This window comes from Pteropus medius, unplaced genomic scaffold (genome assembly GCF_902729225.1).
Source record: "Pteropus medius unplaced genomic scaffold, Ma_sr-lr_union100, whole genome shotgun sequence".
In the NCBI taxonomy this organism is placed as follows: domain Eukaryota; kingdom Metazoa; phylum Chordata; class Mammalia; order Chiroptera; family Pteropodidae; genus Pteropus; species Pteropus medius.
Window position 1 is genome coordinate 1,621,647 of NW_024349225.1, and position 21,055 is coordinate 1,642,701.

At 32.8% G+C, this 21,055-nt stretch overlaps 1 protein-coding gene across 13 annotated transcripts in view; it reads left to right on the forward strand.

Moving 5' to 3' along the window:
* RPS6KC1 (ribosomal protein S6 kinase C1) overlaps positions 1 to 21,055 on the forward strand; it is a 221,827-nt gene that overhangs the window by 8,959 nt on the left and 191,813 nt on the right. For 9 of the 13 annotated variants that reach the window (XM_039881164.1, XM_039881168.1, XM_039881169.1 and 6 more), the window contains exons 2-4: positions 6,056 to 6,091; positions 11,278 to 11,398; positions 18,086 to 18,201. In XM_039881164.1, the coding sequence (XP_039737098.1) occupies positions 6,056 to 6,091; positions 11,278 to 11,398; positions 18,086 to 18,201 (273 nt within the window). Of the gene's footprint in view, positions 1 to 6,055; positions 6,092 to 7,680; positions 7,798 to 8,233; positions 8,258 to 11,277; positions 11,399 to 18,085; positions 18,202 to 21,055 lie in introns of those variants that run through there. The other 4 variants (XM_039881173.1, XM_039881174.1, XM_039881175.1 and 1 more) reach the window with 3 other exon arrangements.

Genomic DNA, 21,055 nt, shown 5'->3' on the forward strand with positions numbered 1-21,055 from the left:
TGGCATACAATATTATATTACTTTTGGGTGTACAACATAGTGATTAGACATTTATGTAACTTATGAAGTGATCACCCTGGTAAGTCTAGTACCCGTCTGACACCACACATGGTTATTACAATATCATTGACTATATTCCCTATACTGTACTTTATATCCCCATGACTCTTTCGTAACTGCCAGTTTGTACTTCTTAATCCCTTCTCCTTTTTCACCCACCCCCTAATTTCCCTTCCATCCGGCAACCCTCAAATGTTCTCTATATCTACGAGTTAGTTTCCATTTTGTTTATTTTGTTCTTTAGATTCCACATGTAAGTGAAATTGTATGGCATTCGTCTTTCTCTGTCTGACTTACTCTACTCAGCACAGTACCCTTTAGGTACCCCATGTTGTTGCAGATGGCAAGATTTCATTTTTTTTTAAATTTTCTTTTTTATGGCTGAGTAATAATCCATTGTATATATGTACTACCTTTTCTTTATCCATTCATGCATTGGTGAACACAAAGGTTGCCTCCATATCTTGGCTATTGTAAATAATGCTGTGATGAATATATGAATGTACATGTCCATTCGAAGTAGTATTTTGGGTTTCTTCAAATAAATACCCGAGAAGTAGAATTATTGGGTCTTTTTTGGTCTCTTGTTAGAGCCTTTGTTTTAAAGTCTGTTTTGTCTGGTATAAGTATTGCTATTCCAGATTTTTAAATTTGTTTCCATTTTCATGAAATACCTTTTTCCATCCCTTTACTTTCAATCTCTGTGTGTCTTTTGATCTGAAGAGAGCCTCTTATAGGCAGCATATGAAAGGGTCTTGTTTTCTTATCCATTCAGCCTCCCTATCTTTTTGATTGGAGCATTTAATTCTTTTACATTTAAAATAATTATTGATACATATTTAGTTATTGCTATTTTATTCATATTTTGGATTTTTTTTTTTCTTCTTCATCTTAAAGAAATCCCGCTAACATTTCTTGTAATACTGGTTTGGTGTTGATGAACTCTTTTAGCTTTTTTTTTTTTTTTGGAAGGTCTTTATCTGTCTTTGGATTCTAAATGATAGCTTTGCTGGGTAATCTTGGCTGTAGGTCCTTGCTCTTTATCACTTTGAATATTTCTTGCCTATCCTTTCTGGCCTGCAAAGTTCCTGTTGAGAAATTAGCTTATGGGAGCTCCCTTGTAGGTAACTAATTGCTTTTCTCTTGCCGCTTTAAGACTTTCTCTTTGTTTTTAACCTTTGGCATTTTAATTTTGATGTATCTTGGTGTGAGACTCTTTGGGTTCATCTTGTGTGGGACTCTCTGCTCTTCCTGGGTTTGCATGTCTATTTCCTTCACCAGGTTAGGGAAGTTTTCAGTCATTATTTCTTCAAATATGTTTTCAATTCCTTTTTCTTCTCCTTCTGGTACCCCTGATGTGAATGTTGGTGTACTTGATGTTATCCCAGAGGCCCCTTAAACTAGCTTCATATTTTGGATTCTTTTTTCTTCTTGCCGTTCTGATTGGATATTTTCTGCTACTTTATCTTCTAAATTGCTGATTCAATCTCTGCTTCATGAAATCCGTTGATTCTAATGTATTCTTCATTTCAGTTATTGTATTCATTTCTGACTGGTTCTTTTTTTATGTTTTCTATTTACATTTTTATGTTTTCTATCTATTGAAGTTCTCACTGAGTTCCTCTACTCTTTCCTAAATTCACTGAGCATTCTTATAACTAGTGTTTTGAACTCTGCATCTAGTAGATTGCTTGTCTCCATTTTGTTGAGTTCTTTTTCTGGAGCTTTGTTCTGTTCTTTCATGTGGGACATGTTTCTTTGTCTTCTCATTTCTCCTCGTGTTTGTTTCTGCGCATTGAGCAGGGCTCCTAAGTCTCCTGGTCTTACTAGAGTGGCCTTATGTAGTAGGTGTGCTACGGGTCCCAGTGGCACTGTCTTCCTTGGTCACCTGAGCTGGGTGCCCCAGGTTTGTCTCTTGTATGGGTTGTGTATGTCCTCCAGTTGTAGTTGAGCTTTGGTTGCTGTTTGCATGTCAATGGAAGAGATTGACCAGGAGGGCTCATTTTAAATTTTTTTCATTGCTTTTTTACTGAACTGGTGAAAGAGCAGTTGATGGCTAGTGCCAGAGCCAGTATTCAAATTCCTTTTTTCTTAGTTCGTTCTATCCTGCCAAAGTGCTTCTTCAACTTCGAATTTTTGATTGATTTACATTTCTTTATTAAAGACAAAATGAGTTTACCAGCAGGTATTAGGAATATTCTTGCATACTCGGAATTTTAATCTCTATGAGGGCCGATTTCGTTATGTCCTGGGAAGAGCACTTTGTTTGGAATCATGGAGTTGTGAGATCTAGTCCTGTCCATTTTTCATTAATATAATTAGTATCGTATTATATTATATTATATGATATGATATGATATGATATGATATGATATGATATTATATTATTATTAACTGTGTGCTCTTGGGCCTTGATTATCTCATCAGACAGGATTGTTGTGATGATCGAATGAAGGAAAGGCTTTAGTTTCTTAGCACAGTAAGAGATAGTTACCTTCACTATAGGCCCTTATTTGTTTTCCCAAATTCAGAATTTGCTTTTGGCATTAACAGAGGCAGATGGACTACAAACATTGCAATAGCATTTCCCAACTGTGTTTTAAAATTTAGTAGCTATCACACTAAATAAATAATGTTAAATAAACAACATATGATAAAAGTAAAATGAGCGGATAGATGACCTTGGGAAATACTATATATCTTCCTTTTGGAGATTTATGAGGCACAATAATATATTATGTATTTCTTTTTTAAACAAGCATAAGTTGAGTTCATTATTAATCCTTTTCTTTGAGATCACTGATTTTAAAGAATAATGATATCCCATATGGCATGGTTTGTGAAGCACTGCTTTAGGGTAATTTTCAAGATGACTTGGCAATAGAATATTCTCTCTCTCTCTCTCTCTCTATATATATATATATATATATATATATATATAAGTCTGTTTTGTCTGGTATAAGTATTGCTATTCCAGATTAGCATATATATATATATATGTTATATATATATATATATATATATGCATCTCTCTCTCTCTCTCTATATATATATATATAGAGAGAGAGAGAGAGAGAGAGAGAGAATATATATATATATATATATATAGAGAGAGAGATACATATATATATACACATATATATATATGTAGTACTTACTGAGCTATAGAAATTTATAAACTTTAAATGAAAGATACCACTGCTTTAAATTCCAACTTTTGTGGAATTTATTGGCTGAATTTTATGACAAAATACTGAAATTCACCCAGAAAAAAATTACTAAATGCCAGCAATCTATATCAGAGTGAATTTAAGTATTTTTTATTAGAATTGATACTACTTCTTGAAATAATTGCTAATATAGTATTAAAAGTTATTGATATTTGGGTTTGAAAGAATAAATAAAACCTAATGGTGACAAGGTTTTGTGGAAGTAAATAAACTTAATTATTGTTGAAAATATCACAGATAAATGGAGGGAGGCAGAGTACAGTGAAGAGCATTAGATCAGGAGTCAGAAAATCTCAGTTCTAATTTCATATCTAAAGGTGAATAGCCTTGTGGCGTTATACAAATCTCTGGGTCTTGTCTGTAAAAGGGACACTCATAATAACCACTCCTGCCCAATTCATAAGTTGTTGAAAGAATAAAATGAATCATTGATATAAAATGCTTTGCAAATGTAAATGTATTAAGACAAGGTTTTTTCCCCCCATGCCTAGCACAGTGCCTTGAACGGTATTAGCACAGGTAGAGACTTTCTCTCAATAATAAAAAAGAAGCTAAGAAACAAGTCTAGGACTGATTCTTGGAGTGCTCACAGAGTGCTGGGGGGTAGAAGGAGGAAGAGGAACCAAGAAAAGAGAAGCAGAAGAACCAAAGGGGAAAAAGAAAGGAGAATCAGGAAAGTATAGCCCTGAACTTTCCAGACTTGATTTTCACTAAGCTTTGTTTATGCTGTTGGGGAAAGGGATAGTTAATACTCAGCAAACAGCTCTCAATTTAATTTTCTGAACTCTACATAAGTGAATTTTCTTCCCTTCACTTGAGAAATATTTGAGGGTGAAGAAAAGTGCCTCTTGTAAGCTTAAAATTAAAGACCTTCACCTAGGTGGTTTAAAACTCCTTAAACTTTTATTTTCTGTATTTCCTGTAATAACCATAAGTATCTTAGTATCATGAAAACATTAAAAGTCTTAAATCATTAAACTGTGTTCTTGACTGCTTCTGGAATGCAGTTTGCTACCATGGTCTGGGCAGCGAGCATTCAGTGTCATGTCACCTGCCTGAATAAACCTTTTCGCCAGTGATCCTATGTTGACTGTTTTTGGTGGGTGGATTATTAGTGAATTGATATCCCCGACTTTCTTCTCATTAGCTTATTTTATAAAAATGCAAGAAAAATTTATAAGGCAAAATTATTTTATTATGTGAAATACTATAATTGAGAAAGGTGTGTGTGTGTGTGTGTGGTGCGATGGGGATGAGGTGTGTGGTAATTGAAAGTAATAGCTAAAATCCAATATTTGAGTACTGTATGGTTGTTAGTTACCTATTCTTGCCTTTTATTCTAAATCCGTGTTTTCTAATACGGTAGCTATTAGCCATATGTGACTATTTTTAGTTAAGTGAAATAAAATAAAAATTCTGTTTTTGTCTCAGTAGCCACACACACACACACGTATGGACAGTGCAGATAGGAACATTTCTTTCCATTGTCAGAGAAAATTCTGTTGGACAGCACTGTTCTAAATTATTGAAAATTGTAAGAGATTTTACCAAATTTATATATCTAGTTGGAGAATAGAGTGGCAAGAAAATGGAAACCTTTCCTGTCTGGAATTCTTAAGTGAGACCTTTCAAGATAGTTAAATCCTCTAGTAAGGGAGTGAGGGAGCTAACTTTTTAATCATGGAGTTCGTGCTGTATTCTTTTTTGATGTCCACAACAGCCAAGTTAAGCAGGGAGTATTATCCCCATTTTATAGAGGGGATCAAGCCTGTCAGTAGAAGAACTGTAATTTGAACCCAGGTATGTCAGACTTTAAATGGTAGTTTTTTTTTGTTTTTGTTTTAGACCTCAGGAGTAGTTGATCGTAATCCCTGGTTCATGCTGTTGTCACTAGTTATCAAAGAATTTTTCTTTCACCCGTAGGCAACCATGTGTTTGATGTATCGTTTTTTTTTTTTTTGCAAAATGCATATTGTAGCATTATGTTCATGAATTTTACATTTATATAGATGATATTTTGTATATAATGTGAGATTTTCCTACTGTACAATGCCATTTAAGAACCCAGCCTTCTTTTTTTTCAAAAGTTATGTGAGAAAATCTTTCTAAATGGTGTTAGATTTTTAAAAATCAGTCAATCAATTAATTAATTTGTTTGTTTGTTTATTTATTTATTTTGGTGTTAGATTTTTTTGCTTTTGGAATTAGAGAAGTCTGAAAGAACCCTCTCTCCTCTTTGCTCAGAGAATATAGGTATATATTAGGTATTCAGTGATTTCTTCTCACAGATATTTATGTGTCTGAACATTGTGGCTGCTTTTTTTTTACTGAAATTTTTATTGAGCTAATTGTAGATTCATATCCAGTTAGAAGAAATAATGTGGAGCAGTCCCTTGCATACTTTATCCAGATGCAGCTGCTTTTTGTGCTTCTAATTTATATGGAGGCTGGGAAGGGGAGTAGACAAGTTTGGTAGAATTATGTCACGTAAGTGTGAAGGCCTGAGGCATTCTTTTGTGGCTGTGATATGGGAACTTTAGAATGTGGATTTTATTTCAGCTCTGCCTTTATGCTTAATTTTTTAGGGTGTTTCAGATAGTGAAGTTACTATATAGCTGAGTTCCATGTAAGTGATATAATAGGGTTATTTCTTTTCCTTTAAGCAAATAGATTTTTTTAAAATAAAAATACTGTCGAAAGTAATTCTACAAATGTGAAATCTTAAATTTTGATAATTAGATATTTCTGTGTATGTTTTGTTTTAGGTTGTTTCACGAAGAAATCCAGAGGATGTCCAGGAGGTAACATGTTTATCCATATGAGTTTTATTTTATATATTTGACAAAAATTTAGTTAACTACTTTATTGTTAAAATGAATTATTTGTACGTCAGTCTGTATTTGTATGTTTGTGTGGATAATGTTTTCAGCTCACAAAACAGTAGTTGAAGTGTCCTATTTCAGACCTGTTAATTACTAGTTAAGTTTTAGTAGGTGTTAAATAAGAATTTGAGAAGTTACTCAGACCTATTAAGTATGTGTTAAATTTTAGTAAGTGTTAAGTTATGTAAATAACTTCAGGACTTATAATGCTGTTAATAACATGGTACTTTTTCTGATAAGTGGCCCTCATAATAAGATTTCAGTATTAGTTAAGGGCCCTTATTTACCTGTTTGATGCCTCGTTAATAAAAAATGCAAAGTATTTGATAAGTAATATTAATTTAAAAGATTATAATAATAAATGGGTTTCTGTCTACTTCCATTTTTATATTGAGTTGACTGTTGACATCTTGGAAAACTGCTTTGGGTGTAGATGTTTCTTTTTAAAATTTTGTAATAAGTTCTTTTGCAGAGTTTTCCCCTCTCTAATGATACCAGCTTGTTATGTTTTTGCTTAAAACTGTGGAATTCTCTGTTTGTAATTACTTTGTGCTCATTACATACCTTTAGGAATCCTCACTGAGGAGCTTCTTTTAATGTTTTTTGATTTACTGTCATTTTAGTATTTGTTCATTTTCTTATTTATTTTTTAAAAAATTAATTTATTTTCCAATTACTGTTGACATACAATATCATATTAGTTTCAGGTGTACAACATACTGATTAGACATTTATATACCTTGCAAAGTGATTACCCTGATCTCATTTGCACTAAGATTAGAAGGATATATGTTGAGGACTTTTTTTTTTCTTACTAAAGTGTTTAAAACAGGCATTGCAAATTAGCAGCCTTGATTCTGCAACAATGGTTTTTTTTTTTTTTTCCAATTTAATTTTAATGTCTTTAGTGGAGTATGTACTTTCTTTTTAGCCACAAGCCCCATTACTACTCCTTATTGACAAATCTGGCTTGATTTATATATTTAAGTTGCTTGTTTGGTACTGGTTGGTTTGAATATGTGACATCAGGTTTATTTATTTCAACTTTTATACATTACCATTTCTTACCATACCTGGTCTGAAATTTGTTTTTGTCTTATGGTTAAAAATAGTTCAATGAAAGGCATATTTTAAAAAGATTTCATATTATTTTTCCTTAGGGTTTTAAGATGTCTTACTCCCCTCACCCCATCCCCCATAGCTCTGATGAGAATATTGTAATATTGTTATTTTGGAAGGAAAGGATATATATATCTCTGTCTCCTAGAATGGCGGTGAAATTGTTTGCACCATTGATTAAAATACTCTCTTTACTTAAGTGTCAACTTGATTAGTGTGAACTATTCTTTAGAATTTAGAACTCTTTAGAATGTTGAATTCATAGTCAATACCAGGCTATTCTGCTTTTGCAAATTTACAACTCTGTTAAAATTGAAAATGGGTTGTATTTCTTTTGAATACATTGATTGCTGTGCTGTAGTTTGTAGCTTGATGTTCCCCTTTTCCAGGGAGAATCCTGAATCAACCTACCCATGAACATACTTTCTGCCATTTCCTTAATCATTTTTTGGGGAAATCTCTTTTATAATAACAACTGTTGGTGAACCATTCATCAGAAAACTCTTGTAAGTGTCCTTTAGTTAGATGATTGCATGGTCCTTTGTTAGAAATGCTATAAAATTGAAAAATAATGTCTTCTGTTAACTAGCTTCTTAAAATATAGAATAACCTTGAAATTATAATAGCACTTTTTATTTTTACATATATTTCCTTAAACATTGGAATTCTCATTTAGGAGAGGAATTCACCCCCTAGAATTTGTTTCCATTTTCTTTCACTTTCTCTTTCTGTTCACTGATACATTTAGTTATTGTTTTAGAATGTAGTCAGGCTTCACAAGGGCTGTTGAGGATTAGTAGATGCACAGTTAGTCTAACCAAATACAGGGCCAATAATAGGTATTCCTTATAAAATGTTGCTGTTTTCTTTTCTTCATATGCCTTGGCACATGCTACCAGACAGCAGTGTTTTCTTCCTAAGAATGTTGAAATACTCACATGGAGTAAAAAATTTAAAATTATCCAGGTACCTTTTTTTATCTTTTAAAAATTCCTCTAAATTTTTATTTATTAAGAGCAGCATGGGCGAATCTGTCAAGGTATTGTTTCTCCATAGGTAGTAAACCTCATTGGCATCAGAAATGTGTCAAAGGCTCTTGAAAGGGGGAAAGGAAATCCGTAAGCAAATAGTATGGTATGATGTTTGTTGCAAAAAAGACGATCAAGCAAGATTTAAGTACTATAGGAGAGTAAAAAAGACAATGGAGTGGTTTTATGAAATACAAGAGATCTAAAGGTTTTTGGTATCATTAAATAAAATTATCTTAAAAGAAAAAAATTTTTTTTAATGTAAATACTTAAGGGAATGTTTTTAATGAAAACGAAGCACTTATTAAATTTGTAGTCTATGATTGTCACTGAATTAATATTTAATTGAGGAATTTTATTCAGATAACTTTAATGAATAAGAAATTTCTGTAGAGTTGGTTCAATAGAGCAATAGCAATAGGAAAAAATTGATTATTAGAGAAAATGATTTTTGCATGTATCTTTTGGTACTTTGTGTAGTCCAATTGTAAACACGAATAATTGCTGATGTAAAGGATGTTTGCTTCTGTTCACTTTTCCATTTTGAAGATTTCTAGAAATGTTCAAGCTTAGAAGGAGTAAGAAGAAAGGAGGCAGTGGATAGTGACATTTTGTAATGCTTTGGTTTCCCATATTTCTTGAGGGTTTATATTTGCTCTCAGATATTTCAGTTCTGTATTTCTAGAGCTGAGAATAAGGAATATGTGAGTGAATAAATTAGAGCATGGTTAAACACAGGTGCTCACATTGGGTTGGGGAGTTCTCATTCTTACCTGACAAACTATCCACTGGTTTATGTACTATGGTGTTACTATCATTATTGCAATTACATTGTTAACTTTTGCCCCTTAAGTTCCTCTGCCTTTATTTTAAAATGACCCCAACTAGAATATAAATTTTATCTGCAGAGTTCTTTGTTTCCATGAGCTACAGTCCTTTGAATAGCTCTTATGTCTAGTTCATAATGGCTTTAAAGATGGCATAAGTCTATCACCTAGTTTCCCTTTAAGCCCTTGGTAATGTAATGCTACTATAATTTGATCTATTTTAAAAATACAAAACTAACATTTTTTCCCCCATGACAGAATTACATTCATGAATTAAAATTAGGAACTATAGAGAAGTACAAAATATGAAAATTAAAATCACCATAATTTTACTATGCTGAGGACCTGTACTTTTCAAGTGTTTGGTTTGGCTCTCAATTTCTCTTTGTCTTTTACTGGAATTACTGGTGTTTTGCTATCAGCACTTGTTTCATTTACGTCATTTAAAAATACAATCTCTTCTGTCCAGGTGGCCTGTCTCATGGCACAGCCAAGCTGCTTAACACTTACTCTGCCCTTGATTTTCTCTTCCTTACCTCTGGCTGGCCCCTCCATGTTATGGTTTCCCATCATTCTGTTGTTAGGCTCCTCATCAAATACTGAGAAACCTTTCCTGAGTGATTGATTACCACCTCTCTGCTGATGACTCTGACATTAATACATCTTGCTTGGTTCTCGCTCTTGAACCCCAAACCCATCTTTCCTATTGGACATTTCCAGTTAGATGCCTCACAAACACTAAAGCAAATATGTCTAAAATCGAACTTTGTTCTTATCTCAGAACAGCTCCTTCTCCCTTGGCTTTTCATCTTAGAGAATAGCATCACCATTTATCCAGTTGCAAAAGCCATAATTCTAGTAATTATTTATTTGGCATCTTGCTCTCCTATTAAAAACTTCATCAACAACCCCTTCTCTCTCTATTTTTGTTGTTCTAATCACTATTTCCCTTCAGGCTACTCACCTAAGATAAAACTTTCTGTAAAGTCTTCTTAGACCCCAAGGCTGGTTTAGGTGCTTTTTCTTTAACATCCATAGGCTGCCCTTCTAGCATTTACCATGCCGCTGTCTTGGGATGTAATTATCGTGTTGGCTTATTCTTCCTGACTGGACTGGGAACTCTTCAAAGGCAGGAATTATGTTTCTCATTTCTTCATCCTTTGTGCCAACGCAGTGCCTAGCACAAAGGAGGGCCATGAAAATATTTGTTTTGATGACTATTTTTGTTGTTGAGCCTAAATCACATGTGGCAACCTGCTTGGCTTGAGCTTTGCTTATTAACATTGCACTCTCATAGTGAGTTTGTTAGAACTGAGATAAGCGAGGTTTTTAGAAGCAAAGGCCCCAGTCAGTATACCAGGTGACAGAATTTAAAACTCACTTTTATTCTCTTTAGTGGAGACTGAAGGACGATGAATCAGTGATATCAAGGCCATGTGTCACATCCTTTTTCTTTATAAAGATTTTTTTCTAGTTTAATCTCAGTGTGTTTAAATGGTAATTCATACTAATGAAGGTAAACTTTTAATTTGTTTTTTAAAATATACTACTTTTAATGGTTTTATGATCAAGAGTCACCTTACCTCCAGAAATCTTATTACTACTTTAAATTGAGATTTATGTAATAAAGTTTATGTTAATTAGTTGCTATAAGGCCATTTCTTCTTCATTGTTATTTACTTTATCCTTTTAGGCAAATGTTGAGTATGTACTTCATTTTGAAAAATGGTCTAGATTATTTTTTGTTTATGAACATGCTGTTTTTGCAATAGAATATGTATTTTGACATCCAGCTCATTTCTAGGCCAATAGTAATTGGCTTTCGAAGAGGTTAAGTAACGTTTTATGTAGTATAGACCTTCTTTGTATTAGAGTGAATATTTTTCTAGTATGAAGAAAACAGTACTTGTTTAAAGACCAAAATGGAATATTTGGAGGAAGAATAACTGTTTTATATTTTTAAAGCAAATATTATTAATTTCAGACAGTTACCACATTGGTTAGAAGCAATATTTGTTTACCTTTGCTTGGCAATTTTGAGCACTTAAATGAAAAGATTATATGTTGTTCAGCTATCCGAACCTAAATAGTTTCACTGTGAGATGCACATTTAATTTTCTTCTCTCTTCAGATAATCGTATGGAAGAGATACAGCGACTTTAAGAAACTACACAAAGAACTATGGCAAATTCACAAAAACTTATTCCGACATTCAGAATTGTTTCCTCCATTTGCCAAAGGAAAAGTGTTTGGTATGTAATTATTTTGAATTTGTGATTTTAAAATTCACAATTAACCAGTTATGCATATATGCTAATCCCCGAAATACTGTGCTATAAATAAAGTCAGAAGCCCCTTTATTAAGATAATTCCTGTCATGCAACAAGCACCTGAAGTTGTTTTTCATGTTCTTGGTAGTTTCACTAACTCAGAATGCATTTCTTTTTCCCTTCCATGAAACAGCAACGCGACAACAACTCCCAACTCCAGCCAATCAAACAAATGAAAAAAACTGTTGGATCATAAGGAAAGATGATGTTGAATTATTATAGTTTGGAATTTTTTTGATTTTTAAAATATATATGTTTCTTGGAAATGTTGACCCATTTCATTATACAGTATCAAAAAATAGTTAATATTACAGATCTCTAAAGGAAATTTTTTAAGTATTGGGGAGCTCTTAAGTTCATGGTGACTTGACAGTTTGAATTTCATCACTGAAACCAATGCTATTGGTAGTTTTCCTTGAAGTGTCAGATTTACTTTATTTTTGAGAAAATATCTGCCAGCTATCCAAGTCTGAATATTTGTTTTTTTCTGCATATTTTTAAAAAGAAATGATCTCAAGCGTTGAGATTTAATAAACAAAATTAATAAATTTTCTGTTTCATCAAGGACATTCTTAACTGAAAGTGGCATTTAAAACTTTAATGCAAATGAGTGGCAGTAAGGAATATGACGATTACTAATAAGTATAGTTTAGTCTTGATTCATGCTAAGGTCAGCCGTTTTACTCCCGTTGCTTTTAGATTATCAGTGCAAATGTCAATGTGGTGAACAATGCAACTACTGTCTTAGGATTATGAAAATGATTTTGACCTTGTTGATATCTTGAAAGGCCCTTAGGGGACCCTCAGCAGTCTGTGGACCACATGTGAGAGCACACATACATACACAGCCACACAAATATGTACACACACATATGTACATACACCTGGGTGTTCCTTGCAGCATTTTCAATAGAAGAAAACTTAAACCGAAATTTCTCAATATGTGATAGTATGGATGCACCATAATTTGGCCGATTAATAGACTTCTTCAGCTTTTTGAGATCTACCGGCATGGAAAGGTATCCAAGATATATTTTTCAGAAACAGGAAACAAATATTGGATAGCACTATGTTTAGTAAGATCCCATCTATGTTTAAAATAGATTTGTGTGAAGACGTACCCACACACATTTGTATAATGCGTGAAATCTCTAAGGGCGTGGGAGGTGGGATATTTTTACCTTTTACCTTAAACCTTCGGCACTGTGGAATTTAGCTGTGCACATATATCTTTAAATTGAGTGTTGGAAGATAAACAGCCTGGCTTCATAAACAATAAGCTTGTCACTGGATGAAAGGGAATTGCTTCTAAATTGGTTCTTAGCTATTATTGTCTGTTGCTAATGGATTATCTCCAACTTTTCTTCACATCCTTATATATTAAAGAGTGAAAGTTTTTTATTAATCTTAATAAGTAAGCAATTTATCACTCTCAGTAAATGGTACAGTCCATTTGTAATACTTGATAACTGCAGTGAACCCTGCAGGCAGCAGCTGTGGTTGTGTCAGGGGAATTGTTGGTTAGTCATCTGTTTTTTTAGCTACTCTCACATTTTTAGTACGTTAGCCTCAGCAGCAAAAGAGAGTCCTTTTGTAATTTGCTGAATCATCAGATATGTAGTTACAGTAAAAAGTGTTACAGTAAAAAGAACATGACTTTAGTAATTAGATGGATTTAGGCCCAAATCTTCTATCCACTATTTACCAGTGGTGTGATCTTGTACAAATTAATATGAGTCCTTTTTCTTATTGGTAAGATAGGAATAATACCGTCCTGTTCTGAGAATTTAATCTGTAGTATGTTTAGTGCTCCACGCATGTCATCATCTATTGTAAGCTATCATCTGTTGCTCAGTTTACCATACACCCTTGTGTTTCCTTCTTTAGTGTTGCACTGCTCCTCTGTGAGATTTCTGGTTAGCCTCTCACAGATTTTTTTAGATGTCTCCTAGGAAGTTTTCTGTGTTTCCTTTAGGCTGAGTTAGTTGTTTCCTTCAGTTCTATATCTCACCAATATAGCATCTAACTTATTTTTCTCCAATTTTTTTAAATTTGCAGAATTATCCAATTTATAGGAAAAAACCTCACAAGAATAGTATGGTGAACACTTACATAACGGTTGCCCAAGTTTACTGATTCACGATTTACCACATTTGTCTGTAACTCTGTGTGTGTCTAATTTTTTTCTTGAACCATTTGAGAATAAGTTACAGATATTGTGACATTTCACCCCCTTTTTCCCATATTTTCCCTATAACCACAATACCGTATCACACTGAAGAAATTTAATGTTGATACAATAAAATGATCAATTATGTAGTCCATATTCAGATTGCCCCAGTTGTCCTAAAAATATTCTTTTTAGTTTTTTTTGGATCCAGAATCAGGCCCTAGGTTTGTTTCTTTAATGTAGAGCATTTCTCATGCATTTTTTTCTTTTATGACATTGACATTGTAAAGAGTATAAGTCAGTTTTGTAGGTTTCACACTCTAGATCTGATTGTTTTCTTATGATCAGATTTTTTTTTTCTCTTTTTCTTTTTCGTTAGATCTCTCATCGTACTAGATTTCCTGTGAGAAAGGGGCTAGCAGCTCTTGATAGCTAAGAAAGAACTGGCCTGGCACTACCTATCCATTCGACCTCTGGGTTTCTTAGAGCTGACCTGGCATTCACAGCTAGGCTGTGTTATTCTGTTAAACCTAAACAGTTTCACAGAACATACACATTAGACAAGGCCACTGTGTGTCTTTGGATTAAGACAAAAACAAGATTACTCCATGATCATGTCTAAACACAGACAAAAACATGAATGTTGTTCAAGTCACAAAAATGATTAAACATTCTGGTTACCATGAGTGACGCAGCTTCTTCATAAATGACAGCCATAGCCTCTCTTCATTCTTCTTGCCTCATAGGAAGATATTTTTAAATCCTAGAATTAGAATTCATAGTCATAGAATACCTACACTTCCTGACAGCATCCAAACCAAGCAAAGCTCCACTTCTTTGAGCCTTTCTCGAAAGCACCCAACACAAGCCCAAATCCTTTAAGTCCTTTCTAACACCTTCTTAGTGAAATGCCCCAGTGTTCCCAATAGTGTATATTCTCCCTAGTTAAAGGTGTAATACATCCCGCTTATTTAACTAGAGGTGTGTTCTTGGTACTGTTGACTAGAGGGAATTCACAGGTGAGAACTTTGGCCTCTTTATTTTACTCTGTGACTGAATTTTTGATGTAGTTAAGAATCACCATCAAGCTTTCCTGGCTAGTTTCATACTGGTTAAGGATAACTTTTAGTTGCATATAACCAATTTTTGATCATCGACATTTGCATTTTAAAAAGTTATAAGCTCTGTTTTCTAGGAGTAATAATAATAAAAACAGAGAAGATCCTAAAGTCAGCTTATAAATCAAAGAAAGAGACTTATTTCCGATGATTTACGAGCTTCGTTAGAATGTTTGAATTTATTCCTCCTTCCTCTAGCTTTTAATAAACAAACCATTATTGTGTAATTAGAAGCGGTGGAATGGCTTGTATATAATACATGCACACACAAATAATATACATAATATATAATATTGCACATTAGACTTTCTCAGGAAAAATTGTTTTGCACTTTCTATTGTAAGTTATATAAACAATGACCCTGTGACTGGAAATTTAAACAGTGATAAGAGAAGCACTTGATTATGATATCCCATTGTTTCTGCCTTTCAAATGAAAGTTTTGATGATATTAAAGGATTAACAACTAAAGAATAGGGTGTTATCTACCATTAGGATGATTGTTGAATATTGCTACTTTTTAATTTACCTTTAAAATTAGGTTGTTTTGTTATATATATTAGGGCCAGTAGTTATTGCATTAAAACCCAACTACTTTTTTTTTTGTTTACGTTAACCAGTACTATTTTTCTTTATTCTGAAATCTTAGGAACAAAGAAATGAGAATGTTCTTTCATCACATTTGTTCTGATGATTGGATTCAGTGTAATTGAACCTTTTAATGCATAAGCCTTTATTTTTGGTTGTGCTCCACTCTGAAAGATGTTTTAATTCATCTCTGCTTATCTAAGTTTAGTGGAATGGAAATGCAAAGATCAATAGGAGTACTACAAAGGCATGCTTTTGACATATGTATTCTGTTTAGGAGTTAATACACTTCTTGTAATACACATCTTGCTTAAGCATTTTAGTCTTAACTTACCAGGAAGGTGGGCTGAGTCATTGATCACTATAGGATTAAAGCTCTCAAATTTGTATATATTTATTTCAGCTAGTAAGTAAGATTTTTTAAGGGTATCATCAAATATGAGGAAGCTTTTTATTAAAAGTTCTCAATAAATAGTTATGCATTTAAAGACAATACTATGTGGTCTTCTGGGTTGAAACATAGTGTATAATGTGCGCATTTTCTGGGTTTCTGTTCTAGGATTATAGATGCCCACAAAATTACTAATATTAATTCATAGGCCCTGGAATTTACTCTTTTGTTTAAAGTATAAATATGTTTGGATGATAATCACAAGCACCAGTGCATACTTAATTTCTTACTTAGGAAAAAGAAGGAATAATGGACATTTAGCTGCCATTTTAATCTTTTTGGCTAGTATATTTTCCCCAGGATTGAGTAATTTAGATTGTTTTCAGGCCAGAGAATTTGCTGTATGTGTTGGGGCTCTCGGAAGTTTGTTTCCAGATAATATTATTGATAGAAAAGCCAGCAGTGTCATTTTAGATGTGCCTTTGTCATTGGGATACTGGGTTTAATTGGATTGTTGCATATGAACTGAGAACTAATGGAAAAACAGATATAATGGATTCTGTTAGGTTTGGTTACTTGTGAAAAAGCTTAAAATCAGACAGATGTTGGTTTTATACTTATGATATAAGATCTGGAGGTAGCATCGGCAGGGCAGCTCCACAGTAGTCAGGAATGAAAGATCCTGCCTTGTTGCTCTGTCATTTTTTAGCTTCCACTTCATAGTACTTTTTGGAAAAGGAAAAGGAGAAAGAAGGAAAGGGAGAAGGGAGAAGGTATATACTGGCTGTCTCTTAAAGAGATTTCCCCCCTGGGCTGCCTGTATCTTAGAAATTAGGGAATCTTTTACTTCTAGGAATATGTTGAGAACAGATTGAGATGGCAGTTGGCAGTAGTATCCTGGATCTAATAGACTTCTGTGTCCTTGCTAACCTGTACGGGGACTTGAGTTCTTTGGGGATGCTGACAAAAGTTATACACTCTTTTCCTAGAAAATTGTGCCTGTGGACATATGCATGGAATTTTGTAGGACTGTTATCTCCATTAAGCGTAGGGGGCTCTTTATGGACCCATTGTTACAATTTATTAGTGAAAGATTACTATCTTCTAGGATAGAATGTTCCACTAAGACAGTTTTTTTTGTTAGAAAAATTTTCTAAGTTTTCATTATTTACTCATAAAGTCAACAAAAGTTTATTAGCATGTTCTGTATGCTAGACACTGTATGATGGTACTACTTGAAGATTCAAAGACACCATGATTGATTTATTAAGTACCTAGTGTGTGCCTGGCATGGAACTGGGAGCCTTAAGTACATTGTTCATCTTTTCCATTTTATAAATTAAGAAATAATCTGCCTAAGATTTTATAGCTAGTGAATGATGGAGCTACTATTTGAACACAAGTCTAGTTATCATGAGATAGACACTTCATCGTAAGAATCCAACACACTGAGCTTGAGATATTTAGTGGTTCAGTTTCAAATTCTTGCTTTGGGTAATATACCTAGGAATCTTTTTGTTTCTTAGTTTTCTCTTAACATTTTGCAAGCCACTGAAACTATTTAAATATGTGATGATACTATTTTGAGTTGGTGTTTTTTAAATATCTATATTGTATTCAGTATATTACATGGCATGTGTCAGATGCCAATGGGTAATCTGATATGAGAGTAGTAAAGAATGATCATATTTGAAAATGTCTTGTCAGCATTCAAATTGTATATGTTATTTAAAAAATTCTGTGAAAAGCACCTTTCGATCACCTGGTAAACCAGAGCTCACTTGTGCCATGTGTGTTCTCTTTTTTCTCGCAAGCACACTGTCATATGTGCTGCTGACAGCATTACACATGGAATTCGGCTTAAAAGCTTTTTGCTTTTGAACCCATTGATATACAGATGTTCTCATAATTTTTTCTCTTCAGTTCCTTTATAAATCAAAAAAAGTGTGAAAGGGGAAATTATATGAGTAATTACAGTATTAAATTACTATAGAAAACCGTCAGAGTTTTTTATATAATTCTTTTCAACTTCAGTTTCAAATCACCAGTTTTTTAAATGGTAAGTTTCTTACATTGACAGGCCTTAGATTATGTTGGCAGCATTAATTTATCAGTTGACACCTTTGCTTCTTGTTTTATTTGAAACATGATTTTCTTTTCTGGTGAGGGTGCTGCTGATTCCAGTTGTGGAGACAAGATTTGATTTGAGAAGATCGCATAATTAGAGTAAATAGGCAGTGTTGTGATAGGCCTGCTGCTGCTCTTTACTCTATGAACATAAACTATTATAAATCCATGTTTGATTCTTCTCTACTTACAGAGTTGATTCTTATTTAATTCTAGGACGATTTGATGAAACTGTTATTGAAGAGAGGAGACAGTGTGCTGAAGATCTGCTACAGTTTTCTGCCAACATTCCTGCTCTTTATAACAGTAAACAACTTGAAGATTTTTTCAAGGTTGGTGGTCTTTCTGAAATATTTTGTACTTTATTAAATATCTTTGTCTTTTAATTTGTAGTAAAGATTTTTTAAACAAAAAGTTGTTTACTTTTGGATTTTATTATTCACTAAAATAAGTAGACAGAGGCTTAATAACTGTCTATGGCATGCCTTCTATTTGTAGTGTAGAAATGAATTAGATTTTTGATTCATAGATTTAAAAAATTGATGCAAAGGATTTAAAGTTCATCTGATGCACTCCATCATAACTGAAATACATTAATAAAATTTTAATTATAACGAAACTCTAGTAGTTACCTTCACTTTTTGAGGTGTTTTTCAGTGATAGACTTCTTTTTGTGAGACAAACCACTGTAAGTCCATATTAAATGTTATAATTATACTAATTTGTTTACAGATAGAACAAAAATAGTCACTATAGAATTTTAGAGTGGGCTAGTACGGATTTTATTATCAGAGATCATTCGATCAGTGTTTTAAGTTTCTTGACATACTTTTATTCTGAGTTATCATTTTTAATAATAATTTTAAAATTTATTTTGAACTGCATCTGCAAGTTGTTGGTTGATATCACTGTCTTTAACAACCACAATTTTCCTATTGCATTTAGCTTTCTAGAAAAAAGCTAGGTGATTGTGCTATAAATGTATTTTTTTCCTTCAACTAAAAATCTACTCATTTATATAAATATAATTTCTTAGAACATGTAGCCAGCAAGGTATATGAGTAATGGGATTTGTTATTTTCCTGAGGCTAGTGGAGCTACAAAAGGAATTTATTTTTTATGACCTATTTTAATATACTGAAGTTGATCTTTTGAAAGATATTATAATACAAACTTATGACATATAGTATTTAATAGAAATAGTAATAGAAGAGTTTGTAGTAAAAATAGAATTCCTACTGATTGACTTTTGTTGCTTAATTTTTCATTACTCTGCAATCTAGGCCAAGATGATATATTTGGCTTCTGCTTATGACCTAATGGAGATCTTTAGGCTCAAAGGCCAAGTCAGATTGATACAGTATTTAGCCCTTCGCTGTTCTTAGTTACAATTGTTTCTAGGCAGCAAAGAATATATGCTTATAGAAAAAGGCAGATTCATTGAGCAAGAAGACTATTGCTTTATAGAAATTGTGAAAGACAGTCATGTAAATTAACACATACCAAGAGCTAAAAAATTCAGTCTAGGGATGGATATAGAAATCAGATCATAGACTTTGGACAGGAAAGTTACCTGTTTATTTTGTTTCTTTTGGATCTGGGAATTCCTGCTGGACGACACATTTTTAGGCTTTGTGAAATGAGAAAAGAAGGGGAAGAAAAGATTGGGAAGTTCAAGAAAAGTAAAGTTAACTATCTAGAGATAGTCCTTCTTATATCTCATTGGCCAGAACTGGTCACAGGACTATCCTTAGCTTCTGAAACTCTGAGCAGTGACTCTTAGCTTTCTAGTTCTGATTGTGGGTGAAGATATGTAGGGGGGAGGTTTTTGAGTAGCCAGTCCATAGGTTGTGCTATAATACCATAACTTTTTCTTTGTAGAAAAACTGATGGTAGATACTTCATGAAAATAACCATATAGTCATTTGATTTGATTTTTTAAAATATACATTAGAGTAGAAGGAATAGTATAATGAGCCTCCATTACTCATTACTCAACTTCAATAATTAATATGTTGCCAAATTTTTTTTATATGTTGAACGAAATTCAATTTGTTGGCATAAAATTGTTTGTAGTATTTCCTTATAATGCTTTTAATTTTTATAGGGATGGTTTTGATGTCTCTTTTTCATTCATGATTTTGGTAGTTTGTATCTTGTCTATTTTTATTTTTTTCTTGGTCAGTGTAGCTAAAAGTTTGATTTTTTTTTTGATATTTTTATTTATCTTTTCAAAGGATCAACTTGGTTTCATTGGTTTTTCTCTATTTTTCTGTTTCATTTCATAGATTTATACTTTAGACTTTATTTCCTTTCTTTTGCTTGCTTCAGATTTTCTTTGTTCTTTGTCTAATTCTTTAATTCCTTAAAGTGGAAGTTTAAGTTACTGATTTGAGATGGTTCTTGTCTCACATAAGCATTTAGAACTATAATTTCCCTCTTAGCAATTCTTCAGCTTCAAGTCCCATAAATATTTATGTTTTCGTTTTTATTCAGTTCAGTGTATTTTCTAACTTCTTTTGTGACTTTTCTGTTGACTTTTCTGATTACTTAGAAATATGTTCTTTATTTTTTTATTTATATTTTTTAAAACTAACAAATAGATTTTCTTTTACTCTAATCTTAGACCAACAAATGTGATTACTTGTAAATAGTGATAGTCATAAATTTTTTCTTTTATTAATGAAAGGTTGAGTTTAATATTTTTAATTTTTTAATTACAGTTGGCATACGATATCATATTAGTTTCAGATGGAAATATTCATGGATTTTCTAAAGTTTTTCTATCGTTGATTTCTAATTTTGTTTTCTTGTGGTCATGGTCAGAAATCATATGTTGTATAATTTCAGTTCTTTAAAATTTATTGAGACATGATTTATTTACTAGCATATGATCTATCCTGGAGAATGGTCTGTGTGTGCTTGAAAGGTATATGTATCTTGTCAGGGTTTTATGTAAATGTCAGTTCAAGTTAGTGGTGTTGTTTATCTTCTGTATCATTGTTAATTTTCCATCTAGTTCTGTTAATTATTGAGAATGAGGTATTGAAGTCTTCAGTTGCTGAATTTTCTATTTATCCTTTCAGTTACTTTAACTTTTACTTTATTTTGGGGCTCTGTTGGCATGTACATGTATTTTATAATGGATATGTCTTCCTGATGAATTGAATTTCTTAGCCTTATGAA